The following is a 17892-nucleotide window of genomic DNA, read 5'->3' as shown; positions in this document are numbered from 1 at the left end:
TAGTCGGTTAGCATTTTAGAACTTAGCTTAGAACATTAAAAAATATTCTTTGAACTAACAGCAGTAATGTGAAACATAATTACCACAAAATCAGCTTCCTTTAACCGTTGTGCATATCGCATATACAGGACAATGTTGACATATAAAAAAGGAACTGAAAATGACTCTTGAAAACATTATGCATTATTTACAGCTTGCTTGTTACATGATTTTACCAATTTGCATCATTTAATACATTTCAAAGACAGAATTGGTGTTCTAGCTACTTAAAATGAAATACCATTTATTTTAAGAGCCTTGACAAAGAGTGCATGCAATTCATGGACACTCTCCTGCCTAATTAATTTAATCGTGGACAGGATCTGCAGCCATATCAATGATTTTAAAACCAGTGCAAAGGATGGCACAATTTATGCCAGAACTAACCCAAAGAAATCAGAATACTATTAACAAGTAGTAACTATTCAGCACATCAAATATGCACTGGCTCCTTTGAATAGCAATTTTCTTCACACTATTTTCAATTTCTTCAAAACACCGAAGTTCAAAGTAAAATTTATTATCAGAGTACATATACGTCATCACATACAACCCGCAGGCATGCTCAGCAAATCTACAAAATAATGACTATAAACAGGATCAATGAAAGAGCAAGGAGAGCATAGAAGACAACTGTGCAAATGCAAATGTTAATATATAGCAATAAGTATCGAAAGCACACAATAACAAGATAAAGAGTCCTTAAGGTGAGACTACTGGTTGTGGGAACATTGCAATAGATGAATGTAGTTATCCTCTTTTGTTCAAAAGCCTGATGGTTGAGGGGTAGTAACTGTTCTTGAAAGCTGGTGGTGCGAGTCTTGAATTTCACACACCCTATTCTATATATTGCACATTCCAACAGGATTTATCCAGTTCCTTTGCTTTTCGAAGCTCAGATTGAATCTTTATTCACATTTTCAGTTTGTACATTCCATACATTAATCAACTGCTTATGTTGGCCTTTACACTTGCAGAGAGTGGAAAGAGCCTTTTTAAATTTTAATTTTATCTGTTTTTCATCAATCTAATCTAACATTCACGATCTGTTTTGTTAAGAACAACCAAAGTTTTTCCAGTTTATTCAAACAATAATTCCTATTCTTAGAGATTTTCCAATTAATCTCTTTATACTCTCCAAACCAATCATTTCTAAAATGCCCTGAATTCCAGAATTGGATGCAATATTCCACATTGAATTTCCCCAATTCCTTATGTTAGTTTAACTGACTATTAACAACCTCATTTGTAAAAAGAAATCACGGCAATCGGTAGGAAGTTAACAAGAGTGACATACTTTTGTCAGAAAGGTCAGAATGAATTGATTCTATGTGTCAATATTCTGATCATTCACAATAACTTGCAAGACTTGAACTATGAGATGTGTCACTACTTTCATTCAGTAGTAACACTGGACCCTCCCATGGTGGAATGCCAAATGGCATCAGTTAAGCAGAAAATCCAGGCAATGAATTAGACCTGGCTCATATTCATAAAAATAATTTTCAACAAAGAGGAAGGCAGTCACACTTCAAGTAATTTACATGATTATGTTAAAAGTAATTAATTGTTAAATTTTAAATATACTTTATCATTTCATACCTGTTCATAATTAATAGCTCAACTTTCAGTCATCTCTAAAAATAATAGAACATCAGAGCCTTTCACAGGTATTTAACATTATCTAACAACACACAGCTTTAACAATGCATAAGCAGTGGGGTATAGCTTAATCAAATGTTAACCAGGGAATCTTGAGGATTAAAACTTACCACTTCCAGTGAGAAGGCCCTGCAACTCACAGAGTTTCATCCATTTGGAAGCAGCTCTGGGGATCAAGCAGCTTCTGCAGTGAGTGCAGGGGACCAGCTTAAACGGCCCAAGCTGAACCAGTCTGGGGAGTATTCTGGCCCACAGGCTATGTTAAACACCACTGGTGCACATCATTTACTTTTCCCTCATGAACACTTGGGAGATCATAAGATGGCCCTAATGCACCTCAAGCAGAAATCTCAGAATCAGAACTATCATTGACTAAGATAATTTACAAATTTGTTATTTTGTGGCAGCAATACAGTGCAAAGGCAGAAAACTAACATCAATTAGATCTGGGCCGTACCCTCCAAATATCTGGACCTGCCTCTCGGTTTGTTTTGCACTACCTTACTTTCCATTTTTCCATTTTCTATTTATGATTTATAATTTAAATTTTTAATAATTACTATCGATTTGTAATCCAGGGAGCAGGAAGCACAGAATCAAATATTGCTGTGATGATTGTACGTTCTAGTATCAATTGTTTGGTGACAATAAAGTATAAAGTAAAAACGTGCAAAGAAGGGAATAACAAGGCAGTGTTCACAGAATATTCAGACATCTGATGGCAGAGGAAGAGAAGCTGTTTCTGAATCTCTGTGCAGGGTCCTCACCCTACTGTACCTTCCCACAATGGTAGTAATGAGAAGAGGGCATGTCTTGGATTTCAAGGATCCTTGATGACACGTTGTCTTCTTGAAGCACCACCTCTTCAAGATTCAAGATGAGGGACCAGTGGATTGGAGGATAGCTAATGTTGTTCACCTATTTAAAAAGGGGCTAAAAATAAACCAGGAAATTATAGGCCAGTGAGCCCGACATCAGTACTGGGAAAGTTATTGGCAGGTATTCTAAGGGACTGGATACGAGTATTTGGAGAGACATGGACTGATTAGAGATAGTCAGCATGGCTTTATGCATGGTAGGTTGTCTCTAGCCAATGTTAAGAGTTTTTCGAGGAAGTTACCAGGAAAGTTGATGAAGGTGAGGCAGTGGATGTTGTCTACAAGGACTTTAGTAAGCTATTTGACAAGGTTCTGCATGGGAGGTTGTTCAAGAGGGTTCAGTCACTCGGCTTTCAAGATGAGGTAGTAAATTGGATTAGACATTGGGTTTGTGGGAGAAGCTAAAGAGTGATAGTAGATGGTTGCCTCTATGACTGGAGGCCCGTAACTACTGGCGTGCCTCAGGGATCAGTGCTGAGTCTGTTGTTGTTTGTCATATATATCTATGATCTGGATGATAATGTAGTTCAGCGAATCTAGATCAGCAAATTTCCAGATGACACCAAGATTGGGGGTATGGTGGACAGGGAGGAAGGCTGTCATGGCTTGTAGCAAGATCTGGACCAGATGGAAGAATGGGCTGAAAAAATGCAGATGGAATTTAATGCAGACAAGTGAGAGGTGTTGCGCTTTGGTAGGACCAGCCAGGGTCGGTCTTACACAATGAGAGTAGGGCACTCAGAGATCGGGGAATACAGGTTAATAATTCATTGAAAGCAGCATCACAAGTTGATAGGGTCATAAAGAAATCTTGTGGCACATTGGTCTTCATAAATCAATGTATTGAGTACAGAAGATATGATGTTGCATTGAAATTGTATAAGACGTTGATGAGGCCTAATTGGAGTACTATGTGCAGTTTTGGTCACCTACCTACAGGAAAGATGAAAATAAGGTTGAAAGAGTACAGATAAAATTTACAAGGATGTTGCTGGGACTAGAGGACCCAAGTTCTAAGGAAAGATTGAATAGGTTAGGACTTTATTCTTTTGAACATAGAAGATTGAGGGGAGGTTTGAGAGAGGTGTTCAAAATTATGAGTGGTATAGACAAGTTAAATGCAAGCAGGCTTTTTCCACTAAGGTTGAGTGGGACTACCACTAGAGGTCATGGGTTAAGGGTGAAAGATGAATAGTTTAAGGGCAACATAAGAGGAAACTTCTTCACTCAGAAGGTTGTGGGTGTGTGGAATGAGCTGCCAATGCAAGTGATGCACGGGAGCTCGATTTCAATGTTTAAGGGAAGTTTGGTACGTACATGGAGGGCTATGGTCCAGGTGCAGGTCGATGAGACTAGGCAGCTTAAATTGTTCGGCATGCACTAGATGGGCAAAGGGCCTGTTCCTGTGCTGTACTTCTCGATGTCCTCAATGGTGGAGAATTGTATCCATAATGGAGATGGCTGAGTGTACAATGTTCAGCAGTCGCTTGCAACCCTGTGCATTGACTCCATTCCAGGCTGTGATGCAACGAGACAGAATGCTCTCCACCAAACATCTAGAGAAGTTAACTGTCCCCCAACTTTCCTCCATTAGTATCAATATATGGATCATAAAACTTCTATCCAAAGTAGTGAGCAAACAATTAAAAACAAAACTACTCTCTCCACCATTCACACCAACATATGTGTTCTCAGCAAAGTTGGAAGGCACAGTTTTCAAATACTTGTCAACTATGCCAATCTTAACGAACACCAGTTAAACATTGCTGACAGTTGCATGTTCAGCAAAACCGGTTCATCTGCGTGAACAGCATATCAATCTACATCTTTCAGAAATAGTTAAAATGTTGATCTACAAGTACTTAAGTACAAAGCTAACCATGAGAAAAAAAAAGATTTAATTTGATAAGCCGTCTATAACTGATGACCTTTATAGTTAATTAGACAATACTAATCACTACAGAAAAGCATTAAAATTCAGTTACAGGAATCCAATTCTATTAAGTGCACCTTCAAACTATTACTTAATGGACAAATGACATTTGAAAGTGGCTGACAAATTACTGTTTATTTTCTTTTTAAGCTTTATTGCCATGTGATTTGATTGTTTAACAGTTAGAGAACACACATACTCGCTCATTCCAAACATAAAGAAAACAGATTTTATATTTGGTGGGCAAGCAATACACATTTGCCGTAATTAAGAACACCTCATTATAATCATTCCTTCCATTTCCATGGCAACAATTATGGAGAAATCCTATAGGCCATTTAATTAGGCCATCAGTTAATCAGGATAGCCGCTTATTTGGGACAACTCTTAAACAACAAGTAGTAATGAGTAAATAGCCAGGATTCCATTCATTTATTAGGGACACTATGTGGCTTAATTGAATAGACTTTATTTCCTACATCCTTCATGAGGAGTAAAAATCTTTACGTTACGTCTCCGTCTAAATGTGCAATGTGCAATTTATAGTAATTTGTAATAAACTGTATGTACAACAGGACAGTCAATATAGCATAGAAATACAATTGTAGCAGCATGAATTAATCAGTCCGTTTGCCTGCTGAAAGAAGCTGTCCCGGAGCCTGCTGGCTCTAGCATTTATGTTGCAGTACTGTTTCCTGGATGTAGCAGCTAGAACAGTTTGGGTTGGGGTGATTCGGGTTCCCAATGATCCTTTGGGCCCTTTTTATGCACCTGTCTGTAAATGCGCTGAATAGTGGAAAGTTCACATCTACAGATGTGCTGGGCTATCCGCACCCATACAGTACAGTTCCCATACCAGGCAGTGATGCAGCCAGTCAGGATGCTCTCAACTGTGCCCCTATAGAAAGTCCTTATGATTTGGAGACTCATGCCAACCGTCTGAGGTGAAAGAGGCACTGTTGTGCTTTTTGTACACACAGCCAGTTATGTAGAGACCATGTGAGATCCTCGGTGATGTGTATGCCAAGGAACTTAAAGCTGTTCACCCTCTCAACCCCAGATCCATTAATGTCAATAGGGTTTAGCTTGTCTCGATTCCTCCTGTAGTCCACAACCAGCTCCTTTGTTTTTGCGACACTGAGGGGGAGTTGCTTTCTTGACACCACTGTGTCAGGGTGATGACTTCTTCTCTGTAGGCTGCCTCGTTATTATTTGAGATAAGGCCAATCAATGTAGTATCGTCAGCAAATGTAATTAGCAGATTGGAGCAGTGGGTGGCGACACAGTTATGGGTATACAGAGAGTAAAGGACGGGGCTTAGGACACAGCCCTGAGGGGCACCTGTGTTGAGGGTCAGAGGAGCAGAGATGAGGGAGCCAACTCTTACCACTTGCCAGCAATCTGACAAGAAGTCCAGGATCCAGCTGCACAAGGCAGGGTGAAGGCCGAGGTCTCTGAGCTTCTTGTCAAGCCTGGAGGGAATTATGGTGTTGAATGCCTAACTGTAGTCCAAGAACAGCATTCTCGCATAAGCATCGTTCTTCTCCAGATGTGTAAGGCCAGTGTGTAGAGCTGTGGCTATTGCGTCATCTGTCAATCGGTTATGTTGGTAGGCAAATTGTAGGAGGGCCAGTGTGGGTGGTAGCATGCTGCAGATGTAGTTCTTGACCAGCCTCTCAAAGCATTTGCTTATTATTGAGGTGAGTGCGACAGGACGCCAGTCGTTCAGACACGTTGATAAAGTTTAAGGGAATTGGGGGATTCTCAGCTTCCTGTAAATAATGGGTTAAGTACTAACTATGTCTGTGACTGTAGTATGCTTGAATAATGTCTCACAGTTGCTTCTTTGGAGCAAGATACGGGTAAAGTTCACACAGATCCACATAAGATGTCTCCTGATTTTTCACATCTTTTGGTTTCGACAAAAGGCAGTCCCTGATGGAAATTAGACAGGACATTTTTAATTAAAGCATAAACTGGTGGATGTTCTTATCTTTGTAAATAAGTTTTGGCTTCAACAAACCAGGTAGGACATTCCTTTCTTTAATTAAAGTGGCTGGAGTGTTTATCAAACTGATTGTTCTTTTGTATCAATAGTCCATTGACTTGGCTGGAATGGTTATCAAACTGATTGTTCTTTTGTATCGGTGGCCTTATAACTTCTAACAATTCTGACATCAGGCAGTGAACTCGTCGCACCGCCGGGGAGATGAGAATGCTTCTCCCCTGATGTCAGGACCAAGTTCACTCGCCGGTTGAGCTCGAAGAAATAAACTGGTGAAAAGATAAGTAACGATCTTTTTGTGCTGTCGTTATTTGATCCAGCAAATTTACGTTTACAATGTTCACTTAGTCTTTTTAGGTAAAGGAACAATGGTGGATGTTTTGAAGCAGGAGGGCACTCGACACTGGGAGAGGGAGAGATTAAAAATGTCTGTAAACACACCTGCCGGTTGCGTCGCACACATCCTGAGTACCCGGCCTTAGAAGCCATCCAGTCCCGCAGCCTTGCGATTGTCCACTCATGGAAACACCACGTACTTAAGCTCGGAGATAACTGAGGTGCAGGTCACTAATTGGGACAGGAGACCGTTGCTGAGCAGTTCTAACTTGCGTCAGTCACGTACACTACTGTGTCTGTTAGACAGAGTAATGTGCTTAGAGTGAACGGTTTTTAAGTAGCATCCATTGTGTGTATGTGTTCAAATGCAATATTTGTCACTGATAGTTGGTGAAAAATGAGCAGTTAGTGAACTGTTTTGCTCACTGTCCACGTGGCCTTGCATTACCTGGGCAAATCAAATGCCCATGTCAGGATGCTGTATATTGACTATTGCTCAGCATTTAACACCATCATTCCTACAGTTCTGGGCGGAAAGCTACAGAACAGGCCTCAGTACCTCCCTTGGCAACTGGATCCTCGACATTCTCAAAGACCACAATCTGTGTGGATTGGAAATAACATCTCCACCTCGCTGACAATCAACATTGGCGCACTAGAGGGGGGGGTGTGTTTAGCCCACTGCTCTATCCTCTCTACACCCAAGACTGTGTGGCTGGACACAACTCACACGCTATCTATAAATTTGCACAACCTGGTACTCAATATCAGCAAGACCCAAGAGCAGATCAACACACACAAAATGCTGGAGGAACTCAGCAGGCCAGACAACATCTATGGAAAAAAGTACAGTCAGGTTTTGGGCCGACTGATTGTAAGAGCTGATTGTGAATTTCAGGAAGGGTAAGACAAGGGAACACAGATCAATTCTCATAGGGGAATCAGGAGTGGAGAGAGTGTGCAATTTCAAGTTCCTGGGGATCTAACCTGGACACAACATATTGATGCAGTGATAAAGAAGGCAAGACAGCGGCTATATTTCATTTGGAGTTTGAGGGGATTTGGTTTGTCAACTAAAACACTCAAAAACTGCCACACATGTACCATGGAGAACATTCTGACTGGCTGCATCACTGTTTGGTATGGGGACGCTGCTGCGCAAGATTGAAGTAAGTTGCAGAAACTTGTAAAATTATTCAGTTCCATTATGGGTACTACCCTTCGTAGTATCCAAAATATCTTCAAGGAACGGTGCCTTTGGAAGGCAGAGTCCATCATTAAGGCCCCCCAGCCCCACCATCCAGGACGTGACCTCTTCTCATTGTTATCGCCAAGATGGAAGTAGAAAAGCCTGAAGGCACACGCTCAGTAATTCAGGAACAGCTTCTTCCCCTCTGCCATTCAATTCCTAAATGGGCCATGAACCCATTAACACTACCTCACTACCTTTTTTAATTTCTACTTTTTGCTATCTAATAGACATATATACTTAATGTAATTCAATTTTTTTTCTATTTATCATGTATTTCATTGCTATAGAGCTAACAAATTTCATGACATATGCCAATATTAAACCTGATTCTGAAAGCATTAGTGTCTCGGCTAATTTTATTCATTGACAGTCAATCAAAAGAACACGGCAGCGTGCACTGGTTGAATTCCTATGTCAATAGCTATTTGGAACTAATGCAAGTTTTATAGTACTGTGGTATATTTAGGGTGTTCTCATTTGTTCTGTATTTCATTTAAATAAATATTTTGTTACACAGTTCAATGGCAGTTTGTCTTTTATATACCTTCCCAACTATTTCCATGAAACTGGCTATTTAGGACTGCCACTTAATTGGGCCAAATTGTACTGGTCCCAATGTGTCCCTATTAACCGAAATCCACTGTATAGTTGAAGTGAAGACAGCTCAAACTGCCTTCAATGGCTTCAGCCAGCCATAAAAGATGGTTGGATAATGCTAAATCAAGATCAACAACCAAAAAGATAGAAATTGATTTTATGCAGATTTTAAAATATAATTATGACCACTGTACTGCTGTTTCCTCTGCTCTTTAAATAGACTGCTTTTAGGACCAATTAATGTTTAAAAAAAAAGTGGTTTAATAACTAATTACTGAAGCAGTCAATTAAGTTTGAAGGAGTGTCCTAATGAAAGAAAAATGCTTAAAATCATGAATTTTGGAACTCAAGGTCCATATGGCAGAAAGCATCATGAGTGTAGGAAGGAAATTAGTTCAAAGTACATTAATTATCTAGGTATGTATCTATATACTACCTTGAGATTCGTCTCCTTACAGGCAGCCACAAAACAAAGAAACCAGATAGTACCCATTCAAAAAGGCCATCAATGTGCAAAAAAAATGAACAAGTTATACAAACAATAAAAAGTAAGCAAATAACAGTCAGAACTAAAGTTCACGAAAGTGGGTTCACAGTCACGAAGCCAGTCGCAGCCAATTCAAGAGCTCATTAGTTGCAGGTCACAGCCTCAGTTTAGTGCAGAAGCAAGTAAACCTTGCCGAGCAGCAAGCTGACCACCAGCTCATCCCTCACTTCTAACCTCAATGCCCTGACCTTTTCAATCTAACCTGGTACATAAATTGGCCAAACAGCAGGTCGTTCCTCACTCTCAGGACTGGGCTCCACCACCTCAATACACTCTGGGGCCTGAGCTCCACTACCTCATTCTGCCTCGCCTCAGATCTCCTGCTTCAAATCAGCTCCAAGACCACTCCAGCAATGGCCTTGTTCCTTGCTCTCAGACTTGAACCCCACCGCCTCAATTCAGTGCGTACTTGTCACACCGCAATCATTGTGCTCCTTCTGGACTTTAGTTCACATTGCAGAAATACCAGGTTATACGAGTAGTTCAATAGCTCATCTCCGAAAGGGGAGTTACAGATATTGACTGCTGTGATCGTTTCCCAGAAAAAGTGTGATAACAGAATAGTTAATAGTTTCGTTTGCTGCCAGTAAATCGCCGCTGTATTTCACCTGCGCCATCTTAAATTGGATAAGGCATATTGACCAACCTAAACCACACCTGAGAATTCTGAGAGACTGAAGTTACCACGACAGTAAGACAAGTCCATCGACAGATGCAGACATGAAACTAACTGTTTTAACTGAAGCACCAATATACCAAGAGCTACATTAGTTTAACGAAGAGCTAGTGAGAATTCATGGACATCAGAATATGGCCAGTTTTTTGACAAAAGTTCAAGGTTATAGACATGGTGGGTTAGAATAGGCTGGGGCTAGGGAAAAGTCATAGTTTACTAGAGTTATCAATGGTGGGCCATATTCACATGCCAGCGATACAAACTGGAGGGTCCAACCTGGAGTTGTGTGAAAAGACATAGAAGATATCTCCTTGAAAAAGGGAATAATGGGCAGCAATTTAAAAAGGATAAGCTGAAATAAAAGGAAGGTGGTCTGACAGAAAAGAGGCTTAAAAACAGAACAAAGAAACAGAAACAAAAATATAGACAGTTATAGGTAACGGAATATTATTGACATATGCACCAAGATATAATGAAAAGCTCATCTTGCATAATGTCCATACAAATCAAATCATTACACAGATATTGAGGTGGAACAAAGTTAAACAATAACAATGCAGAACAAAATCTAAACGCAGAAAATCTGCTGATGCTGGAAATCGAAAGCAAAACACACAAAATGCTGGAGGAACTCAGCTGGTCAGGCAGCATCTATGGAAATGAATAAACAGTCAACGTTTTGGGCTGAGACCCTTCTCCGGAATCCTTAGAATAAACTCTAACAGCTACAGAGAAATTGCAGTGGAGGTAAACAATCAAGTGCATGAGCATAATGAAGTAGATTGTGAGGTCAGTGGTCCATCTTATCACACAAGAGGTCCATTCAAGAGTTTGAACCTGGTGGTATATATGTTCAGGCTTTTGTATCTTCTGTACGGAGGAATAAGATAATGTCTAGGTGGGAAGAGTCTTTGATTATGGTGACTGCTATACTGAAGCAATCAGAAGTATAGACAGAATCCATAGAGGGGAGGCTGGATTCCATGATGTGCTGAACTGTGGCCACTACTCTCTACAGTTTCTGGCAGTGACATACAGAGCAACTGCCACACCAAGTCAGTATCCAGGTAGAATGTTTTCTATGGTGCATCAGTAAAAATTGGTAAGGGTTGATGGAGACAAGTCAAAATTCCTTACTCTCCTCAAAAAGTCAAGGTTTTGGGGAGCTTCCTTGGCAGTTTCTGGCAGTCATAATTGCCATACCTAGTCCTTATATGTTCAGATGGAATACATTCTACAGTGCCTCAATAAAAATTGGTAAAGGTCGACAGAAATAAGCAAAATTGCTTTAACTTCCTGAGGAAGTTGAGGCATTGATGAGCTTTCACGGATGTGACATCAAACCTATTGTTAATGTTCATTCCTCGGAACTTGAAGCCTTCAACCTCAACACCATTGATGTAGACAGGAGCATGAGCAACGCCCCCATTTTTGAAGTCAATTGCCAATCCTTTTCTTTAGCTGACATTGACGGAGATGTCATGAAACCATGTCACTAAACTCTGTCTCCTTCCTGTACTCTGACTCATCATTATTTATGATATGGCTGTGTCATATTCAATTTTGTAAGACATTGAATAAATGTTTGAACAATTCAAAATTACGATTTAATGTTTTCTGAACCCTTAGCATATGGGGTCTGGATGTCTGTTAATGAATCAATATTTGCTGTCCACTGTGTGAGCTAGATTATGGATTCCTTCTTAGTGTCTGTCAAGTTGAGCTGATAGATTCTTTTTTGGATACGAGTTTATCACTTATATGCAATTTTGATATTATTTTGTAATTCTGAGGAATGTTGTATCCAAAACAATGGTGGACAAATAGATGAGGAGTGATCATTACAATGTCTAATTAATTTATATGGGTATGCTGAATACTGTGTTAATGGACAAATGGGATGTGTTGAAAGAAACCGGGCTCAGTTAATACCATAAGAACAAAAGAACAAAATTGTTTGTCTATCTCATAGTTGCTTTATGGTTGTGAAACTTCTATTTATTGGGGTACCTTTCCTGGTTTCGCCCTAAAAACCTTGTGGAAATCTTTTTTGCTATGTGATTTATGTGGTTTATTCGTGATTTATATTTTTACGATAATAAATTAGGCTTAAGTTATTTTGTTGTGATTGTACGCTTATTATACCTCCTGGACACTCAAAATGTTGGGTCTGATTAATCCAGCCCATTACAATGGCACACTAGAGTGGTTATTGTTTGCAAACTTGCAGATGGAGTTAGTGCAGAATTTGGCCACGCAGTTATGAGCATACAGGGACTAAAGTTCAGTGCTAAAGCAGGAAGCCCGGTTTGGTGGAAGAAATGGAAATAACAAAATGTTAATATTCCATCAGGTCACATACTTTCGAAAATGGTGTGAACTCGAGTTCCAATATCACTTACCATTGGGAAAAGATCCTATAGCTGCAGAAGGAATTCCAGCATAAATCCCACGAAATCCTCCAGCCTTGTAAAACCCTTGCTGACTCTGTAGTCTGGTTTTCACGGTGTCCAGTGGGAACAGGGTCAGATCCACGCACATCCCTGCCATACCACCGGCCTAAAGCAACAAGCAAAGATAATGTCAATCACATGTTCTGGCTGTACCACAATAACGTGAACAAGAGGTTCTGCAGATGCTGGAAAAATGCTGGGGGAACTCAGCAGGTTAGGCAGCTTCCATAGAGGGCAATAAACAATTAACGTTTTGAGTCCTGTTGAAGGGTCCTGGCCATAAACATTGACTATTTATTCCCCTCCATAGAAGCTGCCTGACTTGTTGAGTTTCTCAAGTATTTTGTGTGTGATTCACCATAACATAGTTTTGCAGATCTGTTGCACTTTGCATCTACAGAAAGTGTTATTGCTTACTGTCCAGACAAAAGCCTCAAAACCTAGTAAATATTCACATACCATATGCAGGATACCTTTGTAATCAAAATTCCTTATTTTTCAATAAGGATTATCTGATTGGTAAAAGACAGGTGCTTCACAAGTTTAAGTTCTCTTTACAAGAGTGCAACACTTTGATAAATAAACTATGAATTATCCTAAGAATTGTGGAACACAACAGTTTTTAATGTCATGAAGTACTACTTTATAATTCTTATGGATTTTTGAAATTTTTGATCATTTTCCTTAAAAGTTTAAGAAGACTAATGCACATTATAGGTTCTTAAAGAAAAGCTCTAATTTAAAAAAATACTTTTAACAAAAACGGGGAAAAAGTAGGAAACGAATGATGTATTGAGGTAATTTCTGCAAAACTGCATAAAATGGAAATTCATTAATGAGACACAAATAAGAGGAAATCTGCAGATTCTGCAAATTCAACCAACACACACAAAATACTGGAGGAATTCAGCAGGCCAGGCAGCATCTATGGAAAAGAGTACAGTCAACATCTTAGCCCGAAATGTCAACTGTACTCTTTTCCATTGATGCTTCCCTGGCCTGCTGAGTTCCTGCAGCACTCTGTGTGTGTTGCTCTCACTAAGCAACAGTTACTGCATTGAACGGCATCATGCCTGGCCAAAAGCAGCTATGCTCTGGCTAGTGCACACTTTATTCCAAGTCAGAAGGGTAGTAAATTAAAATTCCATGAGACTGGAAGACAAATATAGGTTAACTTACTTGGACAGTACTTGAGAACTACTACACTAACAGGAGTGCCATTTTTTTTAAAGCAGATCATTAACTAAGATCCTGCCTGTTCACTCATGATTCATTATTTCAAAGTAATTTTACCATCAATGTGTGTATTATCACCACTTATTACCTTGAGAAACACAGCAGAACAAAGAAATAGTATAGGATCAATGAAAAACTGCACACAAAGACAAAAGCTCACAAACAAATGCGCAAGAAGAATTTTTTTTTAAGTTTTCTGTTTGAAACAAAAACAGGCAAGTTATTCCCAATGCTCATCATTCAACCAAAATAAATAAAGCATGTTGTTGTTCATGGGAACATTCTGGGCATTAACCAGCTGTCATATTTCATAACACAAAAGTAGAGAGAGCATGCTACAGCAATGATAAGACCACATCTAGAATACTTGCTACAGTATTGGTCTCCTTTTAAAAAGAAAGTTAATGAATGATTTTTCATGAACTGGGAGCCATTCAGTAATTTAACTGACTTGCATCTGGAATGGAGGGTTGTCTTATGAAGAAAAATTTGGATAGGTCAGACTGTTATTTCCTAGTGCTTAGAAGAGCATGAGGGGATAGAAGCTGAACTACCTTTGGTACTCTTTCCAGAAGAGTGTAGAAGCAGTTCTTCAGAATATTTTAAGGCATCTATAGACAGACACTCAATAAGCAATGAGGTGATAAATTGTCATGGAGATAGTCAGATCGGTTATGATCTTTATAAAACAATAAAGCAGGCTAGAAGGACTAATACCTCATTCTATCCCTAACTGATAGATATTTATAAACAGAATCAACACTTGTCTGTGAACTGCTTCTCAACATCTTCAAACTGTGTCTAAGGCTCTTTAAGCGCAATTTTTTTATTTACCAACAGTCAGCCAAAGGTTTTATTCTCTTCTACAGTGAATACAAGGTAATGAAATACAAAGCACTGCATATTGGGAGAGTCAGTTCAAAAACAGATCATACTGGAGCATGATACCATTATAACATGGAAGGTTAGAAGACACAAGGCAGTGAGTAATTTTGCAAGTGATTTGTTCTTGGAAAAGGTGCTGCATGTTCATTATTTTATATTTTCACGCCAACAACTAGAATTGAGTTCAAAAGTAACTATTGCTTGTGCTCACTTGCTGCATCCTTATTTATGCAATCAGATCTATTTTCTTAGCCACCTTTAAAAAGATGGAAGGACACATGAACCAAATACAATAAGAAATCTTGTGAGATCACAGGAATTTTATTCTTTGTATAGCTAAACATTCAGTTGCGTTTCTAAGTACAGGTGTCCCCCGCTTCTCCAACGTTCGCTTTACGAAACCTCACTGTTACGAAAGACCTACATTAGTTACCTGTTTTCGCTAACAGAAGGTGTTTTCACTGTTACCAAAAAAGGCAGCGCGTGATAAAAAGGTAGCCACTCTCCCCCGGATTCAGAACTGCATTCTCGCCGGCATTGCTTAAACACATGCCTGTGAGCATCCGTTAGCAAGATGAGTTCTAAGGTATCGGAAAAGCCTGAAAGAGCTTGTAAGGGTGTTACACTTAGCGTAAAACTAGACACAATTAAGCGTTTTGATTGTGGTGAACGAAGTAAGGACAAGGTGAGTTTGGCTTCTGGAAGTTGACGAAGATGATGTTGAAGAGGTTTTGGCATCCCATGACCAAGAACTGACAGATGAAGAGCTGATACAATTGGAAGAGAAAAGGATAACAATCGAAACTGAATGCAGTAGTGAACAGACCAAAAGTGAAGCTGTGCAGGAACTGAATGTGAAGCAACTGCGTGAGATTTTCGCTGCAATGATAAAGTACGACTTTAATTTTGAAAGGGTACATCGGTTTAAGGCATATTTGCAGGATGGTTTGAGTCCTTACAAAGAACCGTATGATCTAAAAATGCGCAAGGCTTAGCAATCAAGCAAGCCTTCCACATCAGCCACAGCAGACGACGAACCTAGACCTTTGACATCGAGGCAGGCAGACATAGGAGAAGATGACCTGCCTACCCTGATGGAAACAGATGACACCCCAGTGTCCCACCACCCCAACCCCCGGGCCGCGGACAGATACCGATCAGCGAAGAATGCAGCGGTAGCCGGGAGGCACCCAGCACATCTTTAAGGAAAAAAAAAGCCGAAAAAAACAAGCTAATTAATTAGGTGCCACCCGGCACATAATTAATTAGCTTGTTCATTTCGGCTTTTTTTCTTAAAGATGTGCTGAGTGCGTTCCAGCCACTGCTGTACCCCTGCATGCTTCGCAGATCGGTATCGGGTCGCTGCCCGGAGGGTGGGGGCCACTGCACCACCCCAACCTCCGACGACTCAGCCTAACACATCATCGTCAGTGTGCTTGGTGCTGTCTTCCCAATTCCGGTAAGTGAAACTACACTGTACGTACATTATTTCTACTTTATATAGGCTGTGTATTTTTAGGTGTTATTTGGTATGATTTGGCAGCTTCATAGCTTAAAGGTTACTGGAGAGAGTGTTTATGCCGTGTTTCTGCCGAGAGCGCTTGCGTGAGATTTCGCTATGGAGAACAGTGTGGCAATGATTGTGGAAAAGCATTTCTACTTTATGATGAATATACAGCCTATATATCATTCCTGCTTTTACTATATGTTACTGTTATTTTAGGTTTTATGTTATTTGGCATGATTTGGTAGGTTATTTTTGGGTCTGCGAATGCTCACAATTTTTTCCCATATAAATTAATGGTAATTGCTTCTTTGCTTTCTGACATTCCGGCTTATGAACCATTTCATGGGAACACTCTACCTTTGGATGGCGGGGGAACCTGTATAAACCATGTCATATCATTAAACCTCAATCGGTAAGGATTAGTAACATCTCTTCATTGACCATTGGCTCAGCCCACCTCTATTCTGCCTGTATAGCCCCTGTTCTACTGTCTACACACATGTAAACTGAGTGGCTAAATATAGTCCAAGGCCATAAACAAATTTGTTGACACCACCACTGTTGTTGGATGAATCGCAGGTGATAATGCTCAGTGTACAGGAGAGGCAGAACAGCTGGTTGAGAAATACCACAACAAAAACTACTTGCTCAATGTCAGTAAGATTAAAGAGATTATTGTTGACTTCAGTAAGAGGAAGGAAAGCAAACATGCCCCAATCTGAATTGGGGTAAAAATCAGCGGAGAAGAGACAGCAGCATGAAATTCCTGGGACTCAACATAACGGATGGCTTGTTCAGGCCCAGCACACGAGAAGGCACATTGGTATCTTTACTTTTTCAGGAGGTAAAGAAGGTTCAGCATGTCACTAAGATACGGCAACTAACTTCTATGTTTGGACCCATATACATATATCTGGGACACCAGAACAACTTTCAGCTAACAATGAGCATCAGTAAATAACCGATGTGAAACATTGCTGCAAATTTTAAAATATTTCCCAAAAAGGAAAGTAGGATTTATATAGCATATTTCAGATAACTCCAAAACATGCTTAAGTTAAAAAATGTCCAGTGTGATCACTGTTACAAAAACGATTTAAAAAATGGTATTGAGCAAATCAATAAGACTAACACTTGCTTTCATTTTCAAGGACAAAGTGTGTGAATTGTACAAAAAAGTGCATGTGATCAATGGAAAGATTTAGTGCTGCACTTGAACTGTCGGCAGCCCCAGACCGACTTTACTGAAGTTTAACTCCTTCCCAGTAAATGCATAAACATCCAGGTAATCGCTTATTTATTCATTAACTTGCGCTGAGCCAAACCGTTTCTATTCCACAGAGTAGAGATGCACCACATTTCCACACAAAGATCCATAGGCATGCCACATTTACACACAGATACTCACCACTAACGACGACATAAACCCCCTGACCTCCATCATTACTTTTTTGGCAAAGGCTCGGTTCAGCGGTAACTAGGCAGCGCCATCTTTCCGTGACCTCCAAAAGTACTTCCAGGTTGATGCACCAGCCCAAAGAGGGAAGATTTTGACCGGCAGGATGCTTTGACCGATCGGCACAGGAGATTCTACAAATGTTGGAAATTTTGAACAACACACACAGAATGCTGTAGCAGTCCAGCAATCCAGGCAGCTTCTATAAAAGAAAATAAACTTTCCTCTCTATAGATGATGCTCGATTTGCTGAGTTTTACCCAATCAGCTGCCCAGGTTTATGACTGACAGCTACTTTTAACCAATCAGCTCTCCGGGTTGTGACTTCCACTGAAAAGAAACGAACCCACGTGGTGTACTGATGCAGGGGAATAGCGGGTCAGGTTATCTGTTGTAGTGCCTGCTCCTGGGTCAGTGACCAACAGAGGCC

At 40.0% G+C, this 17892-nt stretch overlaps 1 protein-coding gene across 3 annotated transcripts in view; it reads right to left on the bottom strand.

Annotated features, from left to right (window-relative positions):
• The window catches only part of slc25a26 (solute carrier family 25 member 26), a 241053-nt gene extending 223377 nt beyond the window's left edge, over positions 1-17676 (bottom strand). For all 3 annotated transcript variants that reach the window (XM_072280527.1, XM_072280530.1, XM_072280528.1), the window contains exons 1-2: positions 17415-17676; positions 12328-12484 (exon numbers count right to left, since the gene is read on the bottom strand). In XM_072280527.1, coding sequence (XP_072136628.1) covers positions 12328-12484; positions 17415-17450 — 193 coding nt within the window. In that variant the 5' untranslated portion in view covers positions 17451-17676. The remainder of the gene's footprint in view (positions 1-12327; positions 12485-17414) is intronic.
• Between the last annotated feature and the right edge of the window lie 216 nt (positions 17677-17892).

This window comes from Mobula birostris, chromosome 16 (genome assembly GCF_030028105.1).
Source record: "Mobula birostris isolate sMobBir1 chromosome 16, sMobBir1.hap1, whole genome shotgun sequence".
In the NCBI taxonomy this organism is placed as follows: domain Eukaryota; kingdom Metazoa; phylum Chordata; class Chondrichthyes; order Myliobatiformes; family Myliobatidae; genus Mobula; species Mobula birostris.
This window is presented reverse-complemented; position numbering and strand designations above follow the sequence as displayed.